Raw genomic sequence first — 20,878 nt, 5'->3', positions numbered from 1 at the left:
CCAATCACACGACAAGCCACAGACGAACAAGCTCCCTTATATAGTTGTACTGACTTTTAATATCCGTCCAATGCATCGCTAAGCCCTGCACGACATTCGATTCTGGTCATCCTCTTTCCCCGGTCGACAACCGCCATCATGCAAAGATAAATTAACTAACCTAGACAAATAGCTTGTGGTCATGTCATGACTGACTGATCTTTAGCACATTTACGACCCTGCGACTTTGAGTATCTTAAAGAACCTATCTAGGTAACTGGAAGCTCTCGTATCCTCAACCGTTGACTGAAAGATAACTACATACATACATACATACATACATACATACATACTAAGTATCAACCTAGTTTAGCACCCATTATGGCGTCCACTTTCATACGGCTCACTAAAAAATAAAAACCATCTGCGATCTAGTATGGAATCTCTAATCCATATTGGTATATGTCACGGCTGAGGCGGCACTTTAATATCTAAATGGGCACATGGGCACACAATTCCCCGCCAAGTCTCTCAGCCACTCCAATATTGCCTCTATCGCACCCCATACAGCCAACTCCTGGCCTAGGTATTCATCGATTTAAAGTGTCTTCCGTGGAGTGAGGGGACATTGTCAGCTCCGCTGCCTAACCTAGAGTTTGTCCACTTCCGAGAATTGTCGTCGATTAACCCGTTCTTGGCAGGTTGATGGGTGACATTGAGCACTATCATAACTTGCTCAAATTTACATTTCGGTAACGTACCGAATGGGCATTCATAGGAAAGGCATATAGCAATTGAGGCGTAGAACGAACGACTACCCAGCTAGGTAGGTAGGTACAGAAGAGGGCATCATGTGTGCTATTCACATGCTTCAGTCATCATGTGGGTATATGTGCTGGCCATGGCTGGGCCCGATCTTCCCCACATTCATACCATTGCTGTTGAACGTACAGGCACTGCTGAAAGAGCCGCTTTGAATACCAGTGATCCAGTTTGAAACTGGAAGTACTCACGTCGTCAGTAATTGTATCATTATACCAACCCATATGTATACACACATGTTCAAGATGGATCCAGCCTTAGTATGAAAGCTATTTTCAGTCACTACACCTATGTAGGCGGAACACTGTAAGGTAGCATGGCCGAAATAGGGGTAAACTTATCCACTAGAGTGAGATATGTGTAAGGCCATCAACAACAAAGTCCGATATATCCAGAGAGGCAGTTGGTTCTACGCGAAGTATCTTCTCTGATGTCCGATGGCCGAAAATAATAGTACTCTACATTCATAGTCTGTTATAGGTTAGTCAGGCGATAATAAATCAACCTCAAAGAGTTCTGAAGAATCCTCCACCATGAATCTTTGTGGTATTTGGTACCTATCTTCAACTGCAAAATAGATACAGGTCTCGTCATCTGTGACAACGTCATCCAGGTCGCTCTAGCCGTTAGGAGATCCGTACACAGTAGATCGTATCTCCAAATATCCCTTGCCTACCTATCCCCCAAAAGCAAACGTGGAGGGCAATCGCTTGCACTAGGTCATCCCCTAGAAGTTAGTATTGCGAGTATGGAAATATACGTACAGCAAGTTAGCTCATGACGACAGTGAGGCTGCATTTATCACCGCGCCAAGAGCTATCAACACCATCGGAATCCTGAAACATAAACTATACCTGCGTGGCCGTGGATGCCAGGAGAGCATAGCATGGTGGCAGTTATAGAGAGAACGGACACTTCGTTTCATTCCCATGAGCGCGCCATACGGCCAAAATGGAAAGGAGCTAGATCTTCCGCGCTTGTTCCTAGGATTTCCCCACGGAGTATGTGATCAGGGTTCTTGAGGCCGTCAGTGACAGAGAAGTATGTGAGGAGGCGGCTGTCTTCGCCGTACCGCATAACTGACTGCTCACTGCCGCGCCATTAGTCATTCTCCACAAGTCGTGTCCGCCGCTCCTGGCGGCGTCGTCCCAGATCCTACTTTCCGGGGAGGGAAGTGACTTAATAGCTGACGTAAGAGGGAAGACATGTAGTACCTAGTAGATTTGCTATATCGATTTCAACGTTGCGATCGATAAAAAGCCAAATCGTGAGTATTTTATTCCGTGTGTTGAACGATACCAAGCCTCGTTTCTTTCATCAGGGTGTATATAGCCTCGAGGTCAACGCCTAACCTACATTGCTGCTAAGGCTCGAAGAGGGGAGAAGCTGTGTTGACTTCTAACACTATGTGTTAGATAACAAGAAGATACTCATATGACAGGTAGTATAGCACCATATGGAGCCATATTAACCTCTCTTACATTGTAAACTCTCAAGGGTGTAAAAGAGTTGGCAACGAAGTTCGTTTATGGGATAGTTACAGGACTCATATAAGTCCCTTTCGATAAATCTAGAGCTGGTCATTAAATGGACAATGTATTTGCTGGGTCATTACCTACAGGGCCATTCTCAAAGCAAAGGAACAGACTTGTTAACAGTAATTGGAAAAGGGAGGGGTCTAAAGTCTCCGTGCAATAATGTTACCTAGGATAACACTTACCGTACCTAACCTAGAAAGTAGGTTAGAGCCCTTGCTCCCCTATGAATGATATAAGACAAAGCATTTCATAATCGCTGTTGGCTCAAGACGTGACTCTTCGGAACTATGATGTTAGTCAGCTTCGTGACTTTCTAAGGCCCGAATTTATGAGGAATGTGACAGCTATGGGATTATATGTCATATTCTTGATTTTCGTTACTAGCACTAGAACCCTACTTATACTTTCTGCGGTGCGCCACAACCCCTTATGATGAAGGCTCTGAACGTCCAGTCGCGCTCTGATCATAGATGCCTCGTTGTGGCAAAGTGGTATTTCAGAACAGCTAGAATATTCCCGATGACGGGCGAGGACCCCGAAACACCTTACCTAGTACACTACATGAAAGCCCCTGGTTCCTTTGGCAGATGTCGAACTTCGGCATATATTCCCGAGTACGCTAAGAGCATTGGGGCGTAACACGCTTGGGGATACCTATACCTTTACCCCGGACGCCTCCTATGTAGATGCAGGAGTAACACCCCATCGGATCTGTAAGTCCTAGGTCATGATATTCCCCATAGTCGAATGGATTTGATATTTCTGGCATGCTTTGCGTTTTGGAAAACCGGCACAGCCGCCCTTCTTTAGCCCCAGCTACGTATTTTGAGCATTGTTCACAAAGCAGGATGAAGCCCCTCAAGCTGTCCTGGGACCGTATTTCTCTGCATATGTGCGCCAACGGATATTCAAGAACGACACGGATCTGTCGGACTTCAGCGTTGTCGGGTGGATGATTGGCTCTGATTTCTCGGTTTTCTTAGATTCTGCAGTCCAAAACGCAGCTCTCGCTCCTTGTTTTTTTTGTCATAAAAGACATGTAAGAGGTAGCCGCCGGGTGCGCCACCAAAGCCCCTTGGCTTCACTGGCACCTCATCGATCGTCTACACAGCAAAACATCTACAGCTCGGCGAGGGAGCACAGTCATGTAGCTCGTCGCTTCTATAAATCTGATCGTCAAGTTGAGCATAGGATCGTACTGTCGACGTCCGCGCCATGCCATTCCGTGCCCGAAGACTGGCTGAAGGCCTTGTCCACGCGGGGTAGCAACACCGCATCCCCTCCAATAATACTATCGTGTTTACGACGCTGGACAGCCAATGGTCTCGGATATGCCAACATCAAAAGTCTCACCCCCCTTTTAGTCTTCTTGATGTACCTGTCTAGGTACATATGCAGGTATATTCTCTTGTTCTCCTCGATGTATATACATACCATCCAAACCCACCTACAAGAACAGGAGAGTCCAAACTATAACCACTAATTTTATCATCATCATATCTTTACACTCCGCAAGCAGACAAACAAGCAAACAGACAAGCAAAAAGGCTTCAACGATGGCTACCACCAGAGTCTGGATCGAGCCGAAGGAACACTCCGTCGAAGGCCACACCAAGCAGTGCATCCTCACTTTCAAGGGCCAAGTAAAATGGGGACCGCACTCGTGCCACGACAACACGACCAGCCGGCGAGACGCGCTTCACAAGGCCGATTCGCGATTCGACATTCTGATCATGGACAAGCCCAAGACGATCGAGGGCCACATCGCCACCATCAGCGTCAGCGCGGGCGACACTGTTTACTTGGACAAACTCTCCACGCACGATAACATGGAAGGGCTTTGCAAAGCCGTCTTCGACGCCCAGCAGGAGGTAAGTATGCCGGCTCTAGCTCTACTCACATGCACATTTTCCAGTTTTCTGCTCCACGACGGGTTTTGATGCCATAAAAACCTCATACAAATACCTACCTACCTACATCACAGCTAGCTAACACATTTCCAGTAAGGATCGTACATGCACCAATTCTTCGTTTCGACCGCTCCGTCTCCGGAGATGAGCGTCATGAAGAGTGGGATTTGCCGTAGGTAGCAGTAATTGTTGGCAAGCAGAAGGAGACCGAGGTTGAAAAGAAGGACAGAAACTCGTAAGGGTTTCATCTCGACATACCAAAAGTACCCCTATTCGTCGCTCGTTCAATTGCGTGCCGTTAGTGGAGGGCATATCACGGCCACTCTGAAGAGTATGTACCTAGCCTAAATGGGCAGCCAGCCAGCTTCCAATTCGCCTACGACTTAGTTAGGTTATATGGTAGTTGGAACTATGGACTAGCTAGAAATATGCACCTCCATTCACTTCGCTTAACTTACCATCGTTTTCGCTACTAGTTTTCCACGGCCCGCGTGCAAGCTTTTGTACAGAGTACTAGGAAGTAGTACTGTCAGTAAATAAGCTATTTGGTGTTACTGTGAGGCCAGCATAGAGATTGTTGTGGAAAATAGCCATCTAAAGACTTTACGAAAGACTATGCTGTCAAAAGTCGGCGCGCATGAGATTATGGCTTGAGGCACCAAGAGGGCCACCCCACGGGATTCCTTCAAGTGGAAACCACTAAACACGACAGCCATCCTATACGGAAGAAAGTCGCTTTAAATATGATACTTTAACAACTTAGAGAAGAGAAGAGAATAGAAGAGATAATATACCCAAGGAGCAGAGCTTCATGAGCAGCCGGACACCAACGCCGGCCGCATATGTTATACCCCAAGGTTTTACTATTAACATGATCAACATACCTACCTAGCTACTGCAATCACACACCATAACGAGACATCTTTCAATCATCCGCCAACAACACATACTAGAGAGGATAGTTATTATAGTCAAGCCCAATTAAGGGCAGCCCAATACAGGGCATCAAAAAGTCTATCATAGTAAGCGGAATATCGATACCCCCTATAACTACCATCAGCTAGAATCACCCAACAACACCAGGCCTGTCGAGAGCCAAAGAGGTTTATGGTATATAATGGTAGATCGATAGGTGGTGATAGTATATCAAGAAATAATAAGCCCCCAACGGCAAGGTTAGACATAGAACTTTGTAGGCGGTAAACACCCATGTCTTATATACCTACTAGTTAAAGCTTAATACGTCCCATATCCCCAGGAAGGTTATGAAGAGGGTTGACGCCCTCACCATTCAGACGTTGAATATTAATGCAACAACATCAACAACAACAACAACAAAGAAGTGAAAGAACCAGAATGTTAGTAGTAGGTAACTACTCCGTAATACCTACATACTATGCGTACCGTCCATTTTTCTCCAGAAAAAATACGTGTTTGCATTGGTAAAAATGTAGGTGTGTTTTGCATTCACCCCTATTTCCTCCTTCATCAAGTCATATGACAATGCTCACCTTGTTCCTCTTCCAGTCTGGCGTCTTGGAGTATCCGTATGTATGTGTGTATGTACGACAAGGAATCGCGCCAGTCCAAGATGCCGCGTGTATTGGTTTGGGTAGGCATGTAACTACTCCGTACTTACTGCACGTGTACGTAGATGCCTAGGTAGGCAAAAGATGATCTATGACGAGTGGCTACTAGCGTGGAAGCAGAAGAATAACCAAGACGAACGTTCGTTCAAAGGGGGAGAAAGAAAAAAGGGGTCAGGACGGAAAAAGCAGACTGGGATTTGAAAGCAGGGATAGTACATAACTACATGAAGAAATAAGCAAGGAAGCTCTTCTCTTTTCGGGTTTGCGGGTCAGCGCGGGTTGTCATTATTAGGAAAGTGAGGCTCGGCGGAAATTAAAAATAGTGTGCGTCCAACGTGCTCCAAACCAAACCAAACCATCCACCGCCTTCTCCTTTTTTTTTTTCTTTGCAAGGACTTGCTAGGATGAGGATGAGGTTCCATATCTTGTTTTGTTTGGTACTAGTTATACTAATATCAACAACGTCATTGACTTTGATGTTCCGGTGGTGTTTACTTTGTATCGTGGTTAGGAGATCAATGATATATAACGCCAAATATAAACGGGCATATGTAAGTGGAAGGTTATCAGAAGCTTCTTGTTCTTCTTGAAAGTTTTCCAAGTAGTTAACTTAACTTAGGTACTTTTGAATCTACAACACGGTTTCCTGCAGAAATCAAAGCTTAGTTAATTCATGAGCCGATTCGTATGAGCGTACACAGTGTAAGTACCTAGGGTAGGTAAGAGTCTGCGAATTACACGTATGAAGGTACATAGCTTGGCTGCCCGGGAATAGGTCAAGTTATTGTACAGTAATATTTCCTCCCCCCTGCACTATTGATTTTGTTTAACATTGGAATGTTGAGACGGCTAGCCGCCTTAGCCGCCTGAGTAAGGAACACCCTGTGATAGTTATTGAAAGATCCATAATTATGTAGTTACTAGGCACCTATTCGGCCTGTGTAAAAATATATTCCGAAATGTAAAAATGTAAAAATGTAAAATGTCAATACATTGATTCAACGCAAGCTAACATCCCTGTACCTACCACGTTCTATTCCATGTTCTTTGATGAAAAGTCAAGCCCGAAGTTTAGCCAGAGTCACCTTTTACGCACGTCCCTTCCAATCGGTACCAAGTTCTCGGTATTTTAGTTTTGGATTCCATCTTTTTCATTTCTCGCTTAGTTGCATACATACATACATACATACATACATACAATCATTCATTCCGACTTTTTTCGACTTTGAAAAAAAGGAAAAGCACTGAAGTCAGTCTCCATCAGTGCGTCCCGATAAGGTTGTCATTGCGCAGATGTATCCATCCATCCGAAAAACGTAAAAGCCTGTCGCCGATAACTGCATGAGATAGCGATGTTTTGCGTTTGTATACGTTCTTGACTTTCTTACCTTTCTCGCCTTTCCCATCCCCAAAGAAGAACCCCGTCTGGGCGTGCTGAGATACGTCACACGAACTCGGCCGAGGTTGACGAGTTATTGGTTACGGCTGTGACTACATGTATATGTAGGCAGCGGATGATCATTCTAAATAGGGTAGATAGGTGGGCTCCTATCATAGGTAAGTGCCTAACCTAGGTATGTAAGTATTCACAATAGCACTCGAGGATTTTCATCATCAAAGAGTTTCAAGTAGTTATTGCTGAAGACAGTCGCCAACCCCGATAATCGACCGTGCAACACATGGCAGCACACATGCTTCCCATTGGCATAAAGTATACAAGACGATAGTCCTTAGCCTTAGTGGTCGGTCCTCAGTGGCTAACAGCATGAACCCTTCATTGGGCCCTTGGCTCTCGCGGCTTATGCAAAACAGACTGCCCGAGGTTTAACATGTGCACGATTTATTCTAGATGTTATTGGAGAAAATCCTCCCGAAGTCCAGAAACAAAAGCAAGCAACTTGAAGCAAGTAAGCATGCCTGGGTGGGTCCCGGAGAGCTGCAGAGGACCCCCATGCAGGATGGGATGACAAGAAAGAAAAATAACCTTCTGACGGGTTTCATTGACAGGTACTTGTCAGGTACGAGACATATCATTATTGGTTGGCTTGAACTGGGTTGCACTGGGTTGCACTGGGTTGCACTGGATTGGCAAGTTGAGTGACATGCACCAAAGACGATTGGCACAAATTGCGCCAGGTGATGGTTGCTAAACAAGCCAAACACGCCAAATACAGCTCATGATGGACGTACATACATATGTATATACACATTTGTACACATATCTACATATCCTTGCACCGCGCGGGATGGAAAGCCATGCTATGCCATGCCACGCCATCCATCCATCCCCAGTCAGGGTCCAATACCCCCCCAATTAAGAAGAAAAGAGAGAAATGGCAACCGAAAAGAGAGAACAAGAAAAGAAGCCAAAGCAAAGCATGTGAAAACTATATGTTACCTACCCTAGGTTGATTTGAAAGATACATAGAAGATTAACCTTGGGTTGTTGTGCGTGTATGTATGTGTATGTATGTGTATGTATGTGTATGTATGTGTATGGTCTTCAAAGTTGAAGTCATACATAATAGTTAACTACATGCTTTCTTTCTTTTCTTCTTCTTTTAACTATTCTAACTCTTAGAATTATTCTATATTCCCCTGTCTTCCCGTCCTTATCCTTACCGCACTTTATTTATAACCCTATTATCACTAATAAGGTTGAGGATTAAGGTGTTATAACTACCAGGTACCAGCATCGTCAACTGCCTAGCACTGCTAGTAGGCAGGCAACTAAAGCGACATCGGATTTACACACCCAACCCACCAGCCCGTAACCCTCCAACAGGGCTCGCCAATCTGAAAAGAATTAGCCATCTAGGCTAGGTTGGGGCGATCCCGTTCCGTCCTGGGCCTGGCTTGACCTCACCTGCATGCAACACGGATGCAAGGGCTACGATCGTCTTTTTCGATGACCCACGAGGCACACAGCATTGCAGCATCAGACTAGAACCCTTCAGTGACGAGATCTACCAAGAACTGACTTGTATTTTCGTTATTTAACGGATTTTCCCCTCTCCTGGCTCATCATCATTAATATCACTCCAAAGGGGCCTGAGGTGGGTTTTTACAAGTCTTTCGATTTACATATATGTTTGTCATGCTATTCATACTACCTGCTGTTAGTACAGTGCCTACCTACATATGCAATTGCCACTAAACACTAGTTACCTAGTAATACTAACACTGCATGCAGGTAGTAGTAGTAGTAGCTATTTCGACAATTTCGACAGTTTCGACAATCTGAAAATTCAAAACCATTGGGGATTCATTCAGCCAAGGCCCTACGATCATTTATAGCAGACTACCCGTCCCCCGTATTCCTCTCCGCTTCCAATTGTGACCAACGACGGTGTAGGGCGTGGGGTCTCTCGGTACACCAGCGGCCCAGCGGGGTCACAAAATTTCACGATAACTCCCTCCTGCTTCCAAAACAAGTCAAGCGATTTACCAGACCGCTTCTTCACCCAACAAAAATTTTAAGGAATAATAAACAATAACTAGTTAAAACCAGCCTCCCAAGGTTAGCCCTAATTATTACTGCAAAGTTTTGAAAAGAGGCGAAATCAAGGTTGTCGATCTTTCGAAATTCGACCCATAGTATTATTTGACGTACCGTACCGTGTGGCTTTACCGCGCGGTTTTCTATTTCCTCGACCCCGTTGGATTTTTTTGAAGGTTACCCTGGTTTCCATGGTCTGTGGTTTTGTGGCCTGTGGTGTTCCGCACTTTGCTGGTAGCGAATCATTCTATCCTATTATTTCAATTCGTAGTTCCCATTGCTCTCAAAAAGAAAATCCCAGGTTCCTCTGGTCTTCTTAACTGGCAAGACTTCTGTCAGACTCTACGCCGTCACCTGCGCCGGAGCTGCATAGCGGGCAACTTTCCTACGGTCCCCGGCAGTAGCGTCCTGACAGTGGTTCCATACCTCGTTCACCTGCAGCACAGCGACGTTTTCTAGACCGGCAAACGGTATAGAATCATTCGTCTGTGTCCACTAGCGGATGTGTATCCTGGGCGCCTTCATATACATCTACTAAGTAATTTGCTCCTTTTGGAGTAAATTGGACTCAGACCGCAACTTTATTCCAACTCTCTGACCAGTTTATTCTTGCATCTGTTTCACCGCAGGAACGCTTCTTTGTCTCCAGCCCTCAGGTTTTAATATCCCCAGACCAGCCATCGTCCAGGCTATCTTGTGTGTTATTATTCCTCATTCTTCCTTTCTCTCACCTCCTCAACGAGAGATCTCGGCCTTCTATGACGGAGCGATAGTTTACCATCAAATGTTTTGAGAGGACCATCAGACTTTTGCCAAGATGCCGCGGTACTCTCCATTACCTACAGATCTCCACCGATCTCACTCGGATAGTAGTGACGCTGCCTCTGATGCTACGTACCACAGTTTCCATGATATCGACCTCTACGAGCCCCGAGCAGCGTCTGCCGTCATGGAGGATCCAATGCCTTCGCCAAGGCAAGACAGATTCGAATTCAAGCCCATACTCCGCCATGACTCCGGCTACGAGTCCATCCACCCGGGAACCAAGTCCATCACATCCCAGTGTTCCCAGCGCCGGAATTCTACCGTCTCCACCAGCTCCTCCCAAACCCGGCCACGGACACGGCCTTCCATCCGCCGTGCCGCCAAGTCCAGTCCGGGCCAGCCAGTGAAACGTCTGAGCGCGCAACCTCTCCATGTGATCCAGCCACAACAACACTCAGCTACCTCGTACTACTACTTCCCGCCACCCGAGACGCTATCGGGAAGCATAAGCGAGAGCGAGGACGAGCACGACGACGCAGAGCTCTCGTACCCGCCGCCACCGCAGACAACGCACTACTGGACGAGCGACCACACGCGGCGCCTCGAGTACGCCGCCATCGACGCCGCCAGCCGCGGCGTCAAGGGCTGGATCATGAAGCACATCGTCCCCGACTGCTTCGTGCCGAAGTCCAGCCGTCGTGTCGGCTTCGACGACGACACGGGCAGCGTCAGGCGCTACCGGCTCGAGCTCGACTGCGACGAGACGGGCGCGGGAGAGAAGGGTGGCAAGCGCATGGGGTGGCTGCTTGGCCGATAACCGATAATGATGAACAGCAACAAGCAACAAGAAGCAAAAAAAAAAATTGCTTTTTGGGACTTTAATAAACTGAACGCGACGACAAGAACGAATTGGATTGGGAAAGGATTATTCAACGATTTGCATTCATTCAATTTCGCATTGTCGAGGCGTTCTTATACCCACTTTTTGATTTTTCCTTGCTCGCTTTTGTTTTTTGGTTTTTTTTTTTCTTTTTTACACATTGTATTTTTGGGGAGGGGAGGGGAAAAGGGGGGAGTTCTGGTTTCGTACCTGACTTGCTGACTTGTGCAATCCATCCAAACCCCCTCCTTTTTGTTCTGTTTTATTTATCTGTTATTTTAGCTCTTTTCTTTTTTTAGCCAGGACACCAGCATCCGTTTGGTTGGAATGGCTGGCTGGCTGGTTGGGTAATAGCATCACAAGACAAAAAACGGTGGTGATTGGAAGAAGAGTCTTTGAAAAGGAGGCTCGGACGAAAGAGAAAGAAAGCTAAGAGGAGTCGAATGGGCTTTTCTGGCTGGCTACCTACATACCTAGGTACATAATGCATGTGGGCTGAGACTACATAGGTTGCCTTCCTGGCATTGGTGCTTGAGGTTTATAAGAACACAATGGCAATACGCGATAAGCATGTAGCTGGTTGGCTGGCTGGCTATGTAGCTGACTGGTTGGTACTAGGTACTAGATACATAATAACACCACTACGTAGCACAGAGCAAGTGGCTTTGCTGTTGCGAAAAGATGGATAGGCCGAGAGAAACAAAGAGAGAGAGGAAGAAACATGTATTACAGATATGTAATAATGCGGCATCATACCTAGCTGCTGCTGCTGCGAAATAGAGATAGTTAATAATCAAAAATCATACTCAACGAGGGCTTTTTGTGGGGGTTTTTTTTATGAGTGTCACGAGGCGGAACCTAGGAGACGCTGAACAACAACATTGTTTGTTGTTATTGCGCGGGGGTCGATAACATCTCCCGGAGACTAAGTACCTGTGGAAGCTAGGTACATACATAGGTAATACACGTAAGTCCTCTTTGTTCCATGTGAAGCCCCCATGTGCTCTTAGGTAGTGGTAGAGTGAGCGTAAATCGGTCTTGAGCGGCGATGGTTTCGTTTGTGGGGTGGAGGTTTTCGCTTTGGTGGTTTAGGTACTGGGTAGGTAGGTGCAATATCTGTCTGGTATAGTTATAGGTAACTATGTTTAAACAACTAGGTAGGTACGTAACAAAGTAGGTGGGTAAGAAGGTCAGGTAAGAAAGTGTAGGTAATGGATTTTACGTTTCTCCCCTCGTCTCATCACCGCATTGTCTCCCTGCTACACCACAACGGAGATAATCTTATCAGGCTGTTTTCGGATCATGTGCGAATCTCTCTTGTTGCTTGGCTACAGCTGTGTGTTCTGAAAGTCCTTCGGGAGAGGGGGAGAGGGGGGGTTCAAACTTGTCTAATCTAGACACGCTCTGAGTTTTCCTGAGCCATCCCCTCAAGTCCCATATATGCCTTCTTCATCTTCTTCTTCATCATTATATGCCTCTTCTTATTCTTCTTTGGTGTTGGAAGGCTGCTAAATTCCCAAAAAGTATCGCGATTGCTCGGATCTATATTGGCATATGTCTCGGGATGTGTCTCTGCTGAGTTGACTGAGTCTGTATGGACTTCAGTCTCTTCTGCATTAGCAGCTTCAGTCTCTTCTGCATTAGCAGCTTCGGTCTCTTCTGCATTAGAAGAGGATTCATCTGTAGAGAAACTCCTGTTAATTCTAGATCTCTGAAAGAAACAAAGAAAGGTCCGAACCTTCCAGCCTTAAACTAGCAAATTGCTTGCAGGTACTCAGACCCGCCTGAAGAATTTCGATCTTCTTCATCAGCTCCTTTCTCTCTTTGCGGCTTTTCTGAGATTCTCCCGCAACACAATCTACGAGCTGCGGTGACATTTTGAAGACAGCCACAGGGGAGAGGATCTCAGAGAGGGGCACTAGTATTTGCCGTTCGATGACCTCCATGGCAATGCTGTCAATGAAACGCTTCATGGCAATCTAGACAAACCGACTCGTTAGCTATTCTCTAGATACACATGCGAGTAGGTTCAAGAAGGGACACGAACACTATAATAAGAAAGCATGCGATCGAGCGCTTCAGAGGCTGCGGAACGTCCGACGTCATGTTTAGTAGCCTCGGCTAGTTCGTCAACAAGCCTTTGGAGATTGTAATTGGAATACATGGATAAGAGGTTATCAGTCGATATAGACTCTACACAAAGATTGCTCTTGACAATCGCTTCTATCTGTTCCCTTTTTCCACAGCAGATCTTATGAATAGTCTCCTCATATTCACGGTTATAGGTGATTGGGTGGAGACGTCGATGAGAATCAAGCAGCTCGGTAGTTTTGCTCTGAGCGGTCTCGCGTAGTTTCGCGACGGCTGGGCGAAATACTTTGTCAAGCAGAGAAGCGCCGATAAATGGATCGGCAACATGTGAGATGGCGATCCTGAGGAACTTTTCGACTGCCTCACAGGCTTTATCGACGTGCTTCCTTGCAATCAATTCCCATGGAGATGATTGTTGATGAAACAGGTCCGATATTGCCATGGAATTGTAAATTCCTGGTAGTTCCCGACCTCGAGTCCTCTGCATTATTATCTGAACATGATCAAGATACTTGTCCCTGGTGATATACTCTGGGGACACTGAAGCTACCGATGTCTTGCTTCTAATCTCACGTCGGTGGCCGTGGGTCCCAATCTCTTCCGCGAATTCCTTGTTCAGAGCTTGAATTACGGCGCGAATCCGTTGTTGGTACCCTTCAGGCGTTTCGGCATCCTTGAAAAATGAATCGTTGTATGTCCCGTTGACGGAACGTTCAACAACCGACTGTAGGGTTTGACTAATCTGTAATAGTTGCAGCCGTTGCTCTTCAAGGGTGAGCCGTGGTTCCCCGAGCTTCTTCAATTGTCGGCGAGAGTCGTCCAGCTTTTGATCAATCTCACGAATCAGGCTCGGTAATTCAAGGGCAATCTGCTGTAGCAACACATCACTGAGCCTTTTCCTGAGCTCGGCAATTCCCAGCATCGAGGTCGAGAGTGTATTCCAAACCCCCTGAGAAAAGAATCGAGTTTCCTCCGCATTGCGATTGCTCAAGAGCGACGATCCCTTCTGAGTTTCTGAGTCGAGGTTCCTCAGGACATGCCAACCGAGGTCGAAATGGACTTGTTTATTTTCTGCCAGAGAAATAAACTGCTGCTCACTTCCAGAACCACGAACTAGAGTATCCGGCTTCGTGATTACGCCCATAGTGCGACTGCCTCGCTTGTCCACCTTTTGGGCTAGATTCAACACCACTTGGTTCGCAAAGTCATTCTTGGCAGAAACAACAGCCAGGATAATGCTCCTGCGTTCTTCCATGTACTTCTTGACGACTTGGCGAACCAGTTCAACATCTGCTGCACTCTGTGACTTCGTTTCCGAGTGGATGAGACCAGGCATGTCGATGATGGTGAGGTGGGGACGATCAGGGCCAGAGATTTCAACTCGAAGCCGGTCCTTTGAGAAGGCCTTGCCTGATGTCGAGATCCCCATGGCTAGCTTGGCCTTTTCAACCAAGCTAGGGAATCCCTCAAAGCCTTGGTGGAACTCGTGAAGACCATCTTGAGCTGGAGTAACAAGGCCATCTTCGGGAATGATCGAGACGGTCACGCCAGTCTCAGACGAGCGTCTGAGCACAAGCTCTGTAGGAAATCGGGTGCAGAGGTTACTCTGAACTGGGAAGGGGACTCCTGAGATGGCCTCGAGCACAGAACTCTTGCCAGATGATTGGTCACCGCATACAATGATTTGCGGTAGGGATATGTAGTGATCGATTCCCTGGAGACGCAGGTTGTCGATGGCATCTAGTAGTTTGAGTTGGTCGTTTGAACAAAGCCCATTAAGGGTTTCCGTGTTGAATGCAACTACCATCGTGACTGTAGATGTAACGGGGAGAAAGTGAGAGTATCAGGCAGTGTTTCTTGGGAAATAAACGTTGAAATCCCAAATGATCCCAACTTCTGAGGTTGGAGGTCAACATTAGGTATATTCCTATATCTCGAGAAAAAAAAATCAGAATGATCAAACGAATGAATACTGCCTGGTGTCAAACGCTCTGCATACATTACGTTACGTTGACCACTTGAGACTAGCGAACCAAATACCCAGAAGATTCTCAAACAGAGGCCAACGGCAGCTCATGCATTGTGGAGGCAGCCATTCACGTTTGCTGTCAAGATTATGTATGGGTAGGCAGGGGCAGTGTTGGGTCTGTTGGTCCTTTGAATGAAACTATGCCGAACGCCCTGTTTCTGCCCAAGGCTGTGGGCGATTCAACCTAATCGGCATGAACCTTGGAACGAAAAAAAAGAAAAAGAAAAACTTGTCGGACTCTGCCCTCACACCGCCGTCTTCTGGTTAGGTAGGTACCTACGGCGACGAATGCTCATGGAAAAGGCTGGGATTTAACCCCCTAAAATATACACACTTGCGTAGGTTAGTTCACTGGAGCCTAGGTAGGTAGGTAGGCAGGTAGGTAGGTATTCGTTCAGAGTCCATCGTAGCTCTAAATAATGACTAGAATAATTTCCAAGGCCATGATGAATGTTGATAGATGGGGGGGTTTTTTTCCGTTTCCCTACTACCACTATTAGGTAGGTAGGTATGTACTTAATCACATGCCACTGCGTACATACTCCAACTGCATGTCCTGTATGGTACCGATGGTTTCACCACAGGTAGGTTATGTATGCAGGCGTCCCCGATCAATAGGACGTCTTCAGAGAATCATCACTGCCTAAATCCGTAGGTAAGTAGGTACCCAGGCATTCATTCAGATGGATCGGTAGTTTATTTCTTTTTATTTTATTTTTATTTATTTTGTGATAAGTGATAGACTAGGTCCGGCATCCCGCATAACCTTTCACTGCCTAGGGATAGGTATTCCTGAGATTCTTTTCCAGTTGTTGAAGACTCTTCCGTTCAACATTTCCGGTTGATGACTGCGCGGTCGCGGTTAGACATTACATGCTCTCTAGCCAAAAGAAAAGGGGGGGGGAGGGGGAACCCGACTTACTGGTCCCACTGCCCGGGTTCGCATTATTCCACACGCCCGCGCCCGGCACCAGGTCGTCCTCCGTGACGGCCCGATCGTAGCACGCGCACTGCCAGAGGATGTGGTTCGGCGGGTCGCCCCCGGGGGTGTTGACGAACGCGCCCTGGAAGTACGCTGTGGTCGGCAGCCAGGCGCCCGGCAGCGCGGTGTCGTTGCCGGCGAGGCACGCCGCGCCGCACGCGTCGAGGACCCTGGGCAGGTCGTTCGACAGCCAGTCCGTCTGGCGCAGGCGGTAGAGCTCGTGCAGGTCCGTGGCGTCCGGGCGGATCACCCAGATCCCTTCGTTGCCGCGGTTGATGGTGGTGGTGGTGGTGAGGGCGGGGGTTGTGCATTGGGTTGTGGTGGGGGAGCGGACTGCGCGGGAGGGGAAGGGGGGGGCGGGGGGAGGCACGTGGAGGCGGGCTGCGGCGGCGGCGGCGCTGCTGGAGGAGAGGGAGGGGAGGATGAGGGAGGGGAGATGCATGGTTGCGAGGGTGGTTGGTTCGATGCTGGCTGAAGATCTGGGTACCTAGGGTAGGTAAGTAAGTATATCGAATTTGGTTTCCAGTAGCGAAAAGCAGCGCGGCCTGGTTTATATATATGAAAATATATTAATTAGGCTGGCTTGTTGATCGCAAGCATGGATATTTATCCGCGACGGAGGCTAAGAATAGAGTCTCACTCATTCCCTCACTCACCGTGCGTCAGGGGTTTTCTTTTTTCTTTTTTCTTTTTGGCGATCATCTCCTGTCGAAAGTGACAAGTGACAGCGTGGAAATACATATAGGCTGTCACTGAATAACCTGGTTGGCTGGCTGGCTAACCCAACGTCGCATCCGTGTCTGTGGGAAGAGTAATCGCACCACACGTCGAAAACTCCGTTTGTCGTATCGCCTAATTCAGCTATGTATTCACGCGTAGGACTTTCGGGAGAGGGTCTGGATAGGATAGGATAGTCACGGAACTGGAGACTCGGCCGGCGTGGACAGTTCGTCACGGTATTTCAGCGTGTGTTAGGTAGGCATTCACTTGCTAGCATTATGATTGGACGTTGGTCTGCCAAAGTGTATATCTCAGGTTCGAATGATGAGTTTGATAGGTACTGGTACGAGAGTGTTCTCGTATTGATGGTCGAATTTATCTGTATCAAAGAAGAGAAATTTTCAACCTCAGCTCACGTCAGGAGCAGAGTACATCCCGAATCACCCACACCACCAAGCAGAACTGATATGTGTATCAAAGACGCCGATATATCGAGATTATACGGTATCATTAACACTTATCTACCTGTCTATCACTCAGCTCATTGCCATCTCCTTCGCTGCGCCGTTTGTGGGTGATACAGCAGCTGTCAATGAGCAAAGTGACATACCTATTCGGCTGCTATATTCCACCAATCACCCCAACTCCACCACGACAACAAGCACGAATCGGAAGAGCGGGAGCCACCAACGGCAGACTAACTGGGTAGTTTCAGCTGTGTGCAGGTAGGGCTGAGACGCACTGATTACTTACATGGTGCTGAGGGTATGACTATATGAGTCAGATGATAGCCACTGGATATTGGAGTTGGTGCTCTGAAGAGCCTCATTTTTGGCCCCCCTTTTCGGGTTGTACGGAGGAAGTTTCTATGTCACGGAGCAGGAGTTCGGGAGATGCAGAATAATACCGTTGTTTCCACGGGGGTCAATGTCTAACATCTCTTCGGAGACTATGGAAGCGGAATAGACAGGTATACATGTAGCTGTCTTTGTTCTAGATGGCACTTTGCAGTCAGCTCGGTACAGACTGGTGGATACCCCTGAGTGGGTAGCTTATATAGGACTGTACCATTTTCCCCATGAGAGGAAATATGTATCTTGATTTTCACTTGTACATAGTACTAATTTTTATACTATAACTAGGTTGATCTCCTACGTTAGAGACTCAAAGCAGCTGAAGTTGATATCGGGCCTCTTACTTTGAAAGCTGATAGTTGTGTGCCGTGCCTAAGGTGTCCAGGTTATTGCCAAATCTCTTGAGTTTCGTTGGTATTGGCCTTAGGAGATTTATGGTTATCAGTTCTCCGCACCATAAACGGTAGGTTCTTTGTCCTCTTTCTTTGTTTCTTTATCAACATTTCGAGGGTTCTTTCGCAATGTAAGTGCCTAGACTTAGATCCGCACGACCGTAGTACCTAGTCAACTTGGCAACTACCTCAGGCTCTCTTCACGTATTGTAATAGGGTTACATACAGTATAATACAGCTTTATATATATATCATGAGAGAACATTGTTGGGTTATGGTTAAGTGGTCGCCTGAGGTAGGTGAATAGAAACAGCCCATCTCCGGGAGTTTGGTAAGAGGGGGGAGTTATAGGTACCTAGGTATTGTCATAGATCTACTCCTATACTTATGATAATCCCCCCTTTTTTATTCGTCTTGAAGAAGTAAGCCGTATCTGTCAGAAGCCGTAGGAAGAGCCAGCCTTAGCCTATGCCAACGGCTGTGCAGCGGAATGCACGACACATACCTAACTAGCCCAGCATATTTAAAAGGGGTATACCGCCTCCTTTTCTCTGATTCGAAATATACCTAAGGTAGGCGTCAATATAGTTACTAGGTAGGTATCATTCCTATTATAACCCCTGCTTAGGGTTGAACTGCTGAGCTGCTGTTGTGTACTCTGTATTCCCCAGCACGAGACTTTTAATCACGGAAAAGACTCTGACAGTATTTGATATCAGCTGTGTATCTGTAGTAAATAACTCCATACATACTAGGTATTCTCAGTTGCTTGACTAGATATAAACATAGAATAAATCAGAAAGCAGGGCAACAACCGAATCTTTACGTTGAAAGTTACGGACCTCTCTTTGTTCCTTAAAATCCCCATGGCACACCCGTTAGGCTCTTAACATGTTAGATAGGGGTAATATCAAGCACTTACTTCCCCATGTATGTACACAGCTTGAAGGGAAACATAATCACTAGCGGAAAGATATTTACAATTTTGAAGCCGTCAAAGAAGCATGCGTTATCAATCGCCACGATTTGAAATATATATTAAATATGTAACGCGTGCGAGGTTACTGTCAACAACGTGAGCGCGTCAATACTCATGTTGTGCTTTCAGCAAAGACTTTTCGAATCATCGGACTGCTATAATTTCCCCCGGCGTTCAAACTAGATCTTACAAGCAGACTCGGCAGATATGCCATTGGACTGTAGATTTTAATGGCGTAAGTGTCTAGTACTACCCCCATGGCTCCTACAGTATTTGGTTGTGAGAGCATTATTGACCTGATAGAATAGGGGCCCGAGATGCATATGGAGACGCCACATTGCAACTACGGAAGGCCAGTCGTCGAATAAATAACATCACTAGTGCGTATAGCTGAATTTCGAAAGCAACATCTAAGCCACATATGCATATAATAACCTCGACTTACCAGGGTTCCCTCCTACGGCTTGAAGGTGTTTGGTGAATCCTCCATTCCTGGGATGAGTTGGAAGTCAGGTTTGTTCAGAGATATTCCACTAGGCACGTGAAGGTTGCAAGTAATTAGGAGGAATATCATTGATATGCTTTTAATTATAATGATCACGTCACTTTGGTAACATGATCATGATCATTGATATCATTCAATGCAAGGTAGGTGTCCCAGTTAGCGGATACGGGTGTTACCACACTGCTTCGAGCCTACCCCTTTTCCCACTTCATTCAAGGCGACATGGAAATCGGGTTGGAGTATACTAACCTAGGTTAGGCACTTATGATGGAGTTTGAGATACTTTTGTAGCTGGGCAGTGAAATCCGGGGTCTACTTATCTGAGCTCATCATCTTTACTACGTTGAAAATTCTATCATCGATATATATATATATATATATATATGTGCTCTCATACTCGGCATCTATGGCCATAAGTAAATCCTACCTGGATGTTCCTCCTGTGGTGTTACCCTGATAAGAGAAACGAGATCGCGGAAGATTGCTTTGACAGATTAAGACTAGTGTATGCAGCGAGAGATCACATTGCATGTGCATACCTACATACCTCAGGTAGATGTAGTTCACCAGAATACCCCGGAGTTGCACATTTCAATGTCACATACATGTAGGTTAGTTTATAAAACTTTTTTTGTGTCCAATGGTGACCCTTTTCACGGTGCCATTGCCACCAGCTTCACACCCAGTGCCGACCCCTTAAATTATATCCAAGTTCTCGTTTGGTGTAAGCAGAAGCTCAATATTCTGCAAATATTATCGAGACATTGCTGACAAGGCTGAAGCTGGTGATACCCATACTCATAGAAAGGAGATGAGTGAGTATGCAGGTAAGTGGTATATCAGCTTTGAAAAAGGAAGGAAATAAAATTATTGAAGTTGAGAGAATTCACGTAGTTATACATAACTATAATATTTGATGTTCAAGGGAGAAATCAAGTAACTACTAAAATGTACCTCGGTATACGAAGTACTAGGTACTTACCAAAAAACCAAAAACCAATGCAGGCTGCAAGGCACTAATGACACTAGCGGCATAGCTGGTACAGTAGGCTGCTGGGGTAAGGAACGCGTTAGAACTGCTAACTAGAACTCGAGCTGTCGAGGCAGTTCTTACCTAGGTACCCAAGCCAACGGATGTCCCCTAGCGGCCCCGCCTTTATAGTGTGAGTGAAAGAGCTCGCTGCTCAATAAGGGTCAGGTATGATGAGGTATCACCTAAATTAATGGGGCGCTATGACTTTCTTTACCCAAAACAGCAGATTGCGATCGAAGCCGCCCAGTCTCGTAGCTTGTGGTGTCCATTGGCCGTGCTTTCTTCAACTTTCTCGACCCTTGTATGTACAC

General features: G+C 46.4%; 3 protein-coding genes across 3 annotated transcripts; 1 reads left to right on the top strand and 2 right to left on the bottom strand.

Annotated features, from left to right (window-relative positions):
• Positions 1–3,680: 3,680 nt before the first annotated feature.
• GGS25DRAFT_497203 (uncharacterized protein) lies at positions 3,681–4,664 on the top strand. The gene is made up of 2 exons (XM_049261600.1): positions 3,681–4,210; positions 4,347–4,664. Exons 1-2 carry the CDS (start codon positions 3,896–3,898, stop codon positions 4,395–4,397), a joined length of 366 nt encoding a protein of 121 aa, XP_049116125.1. The 5' UTR covers positions 3,681–3,895; the 3' UTR covers positions 4,398–4,664.
• Positions 4,665–12,375: 7,711 nt separating this feature from the next.
• Positions 12,376–14,880, bottom strand: GGS25DRAFT_523249 (P-loop containing nucleoside triphosphate hydrolase protein; the record flags this gene model as incomplete). The annotated part of the gene is made up of 3 exons (XM_049264393.1): positions 12,376–12,662; positions 12,721–12,961; positions 13,030–14,880. The coding sequence occupies 3 exons, from the start codon at positions 14,878–14,880 to the stop codon at positions 12,376–12,378; spliced, it is 2,379 nt and encodes a 792-aa protein (XP_049116124.1).
• A 1,050-nt stretch (positions 14,881–15,930) lies between these two features.
• Positions 15,931–16,526, bottom strand: GGS25DRAFT_523248 (uncharacterized protein; the record flags this gene model as incomplete). Its single annotated transcript, XM_049264392.1, has 2 exons — positions 15,931–15,950; positions 16,025–16,526. The coding sequence occupies 2 exons, from the start codon at positions 16,524–16,526 to the stop codon at positions 15,931–15,933; spliced, it is 522 nt and encodes a 173-aa protein (XP_049116123.1).
• Positions 16,527–20,878: the final 4,352 nt, after the last annotated feature.

Source organism: Hypoxylon fragiforme (assembly GCF_022984875.1).
Source record: "Hypoxylon fragiforme strain CBS 206.31 chromosome Unknown GGS25scaffold_6, whole genome shotgun sequence".
Classification (NCBI taxonomy): domain Eukaryota; kingdom Fungi; phylum Ascomycota; class Sordariomycetes; order Xylariales; family Hypoxylaceae; genus Hypoxylon; species Hypoxylon fragiforme.
This window is presented reverse-complemented; position numbering and strand designations above follow the sequence as displayed.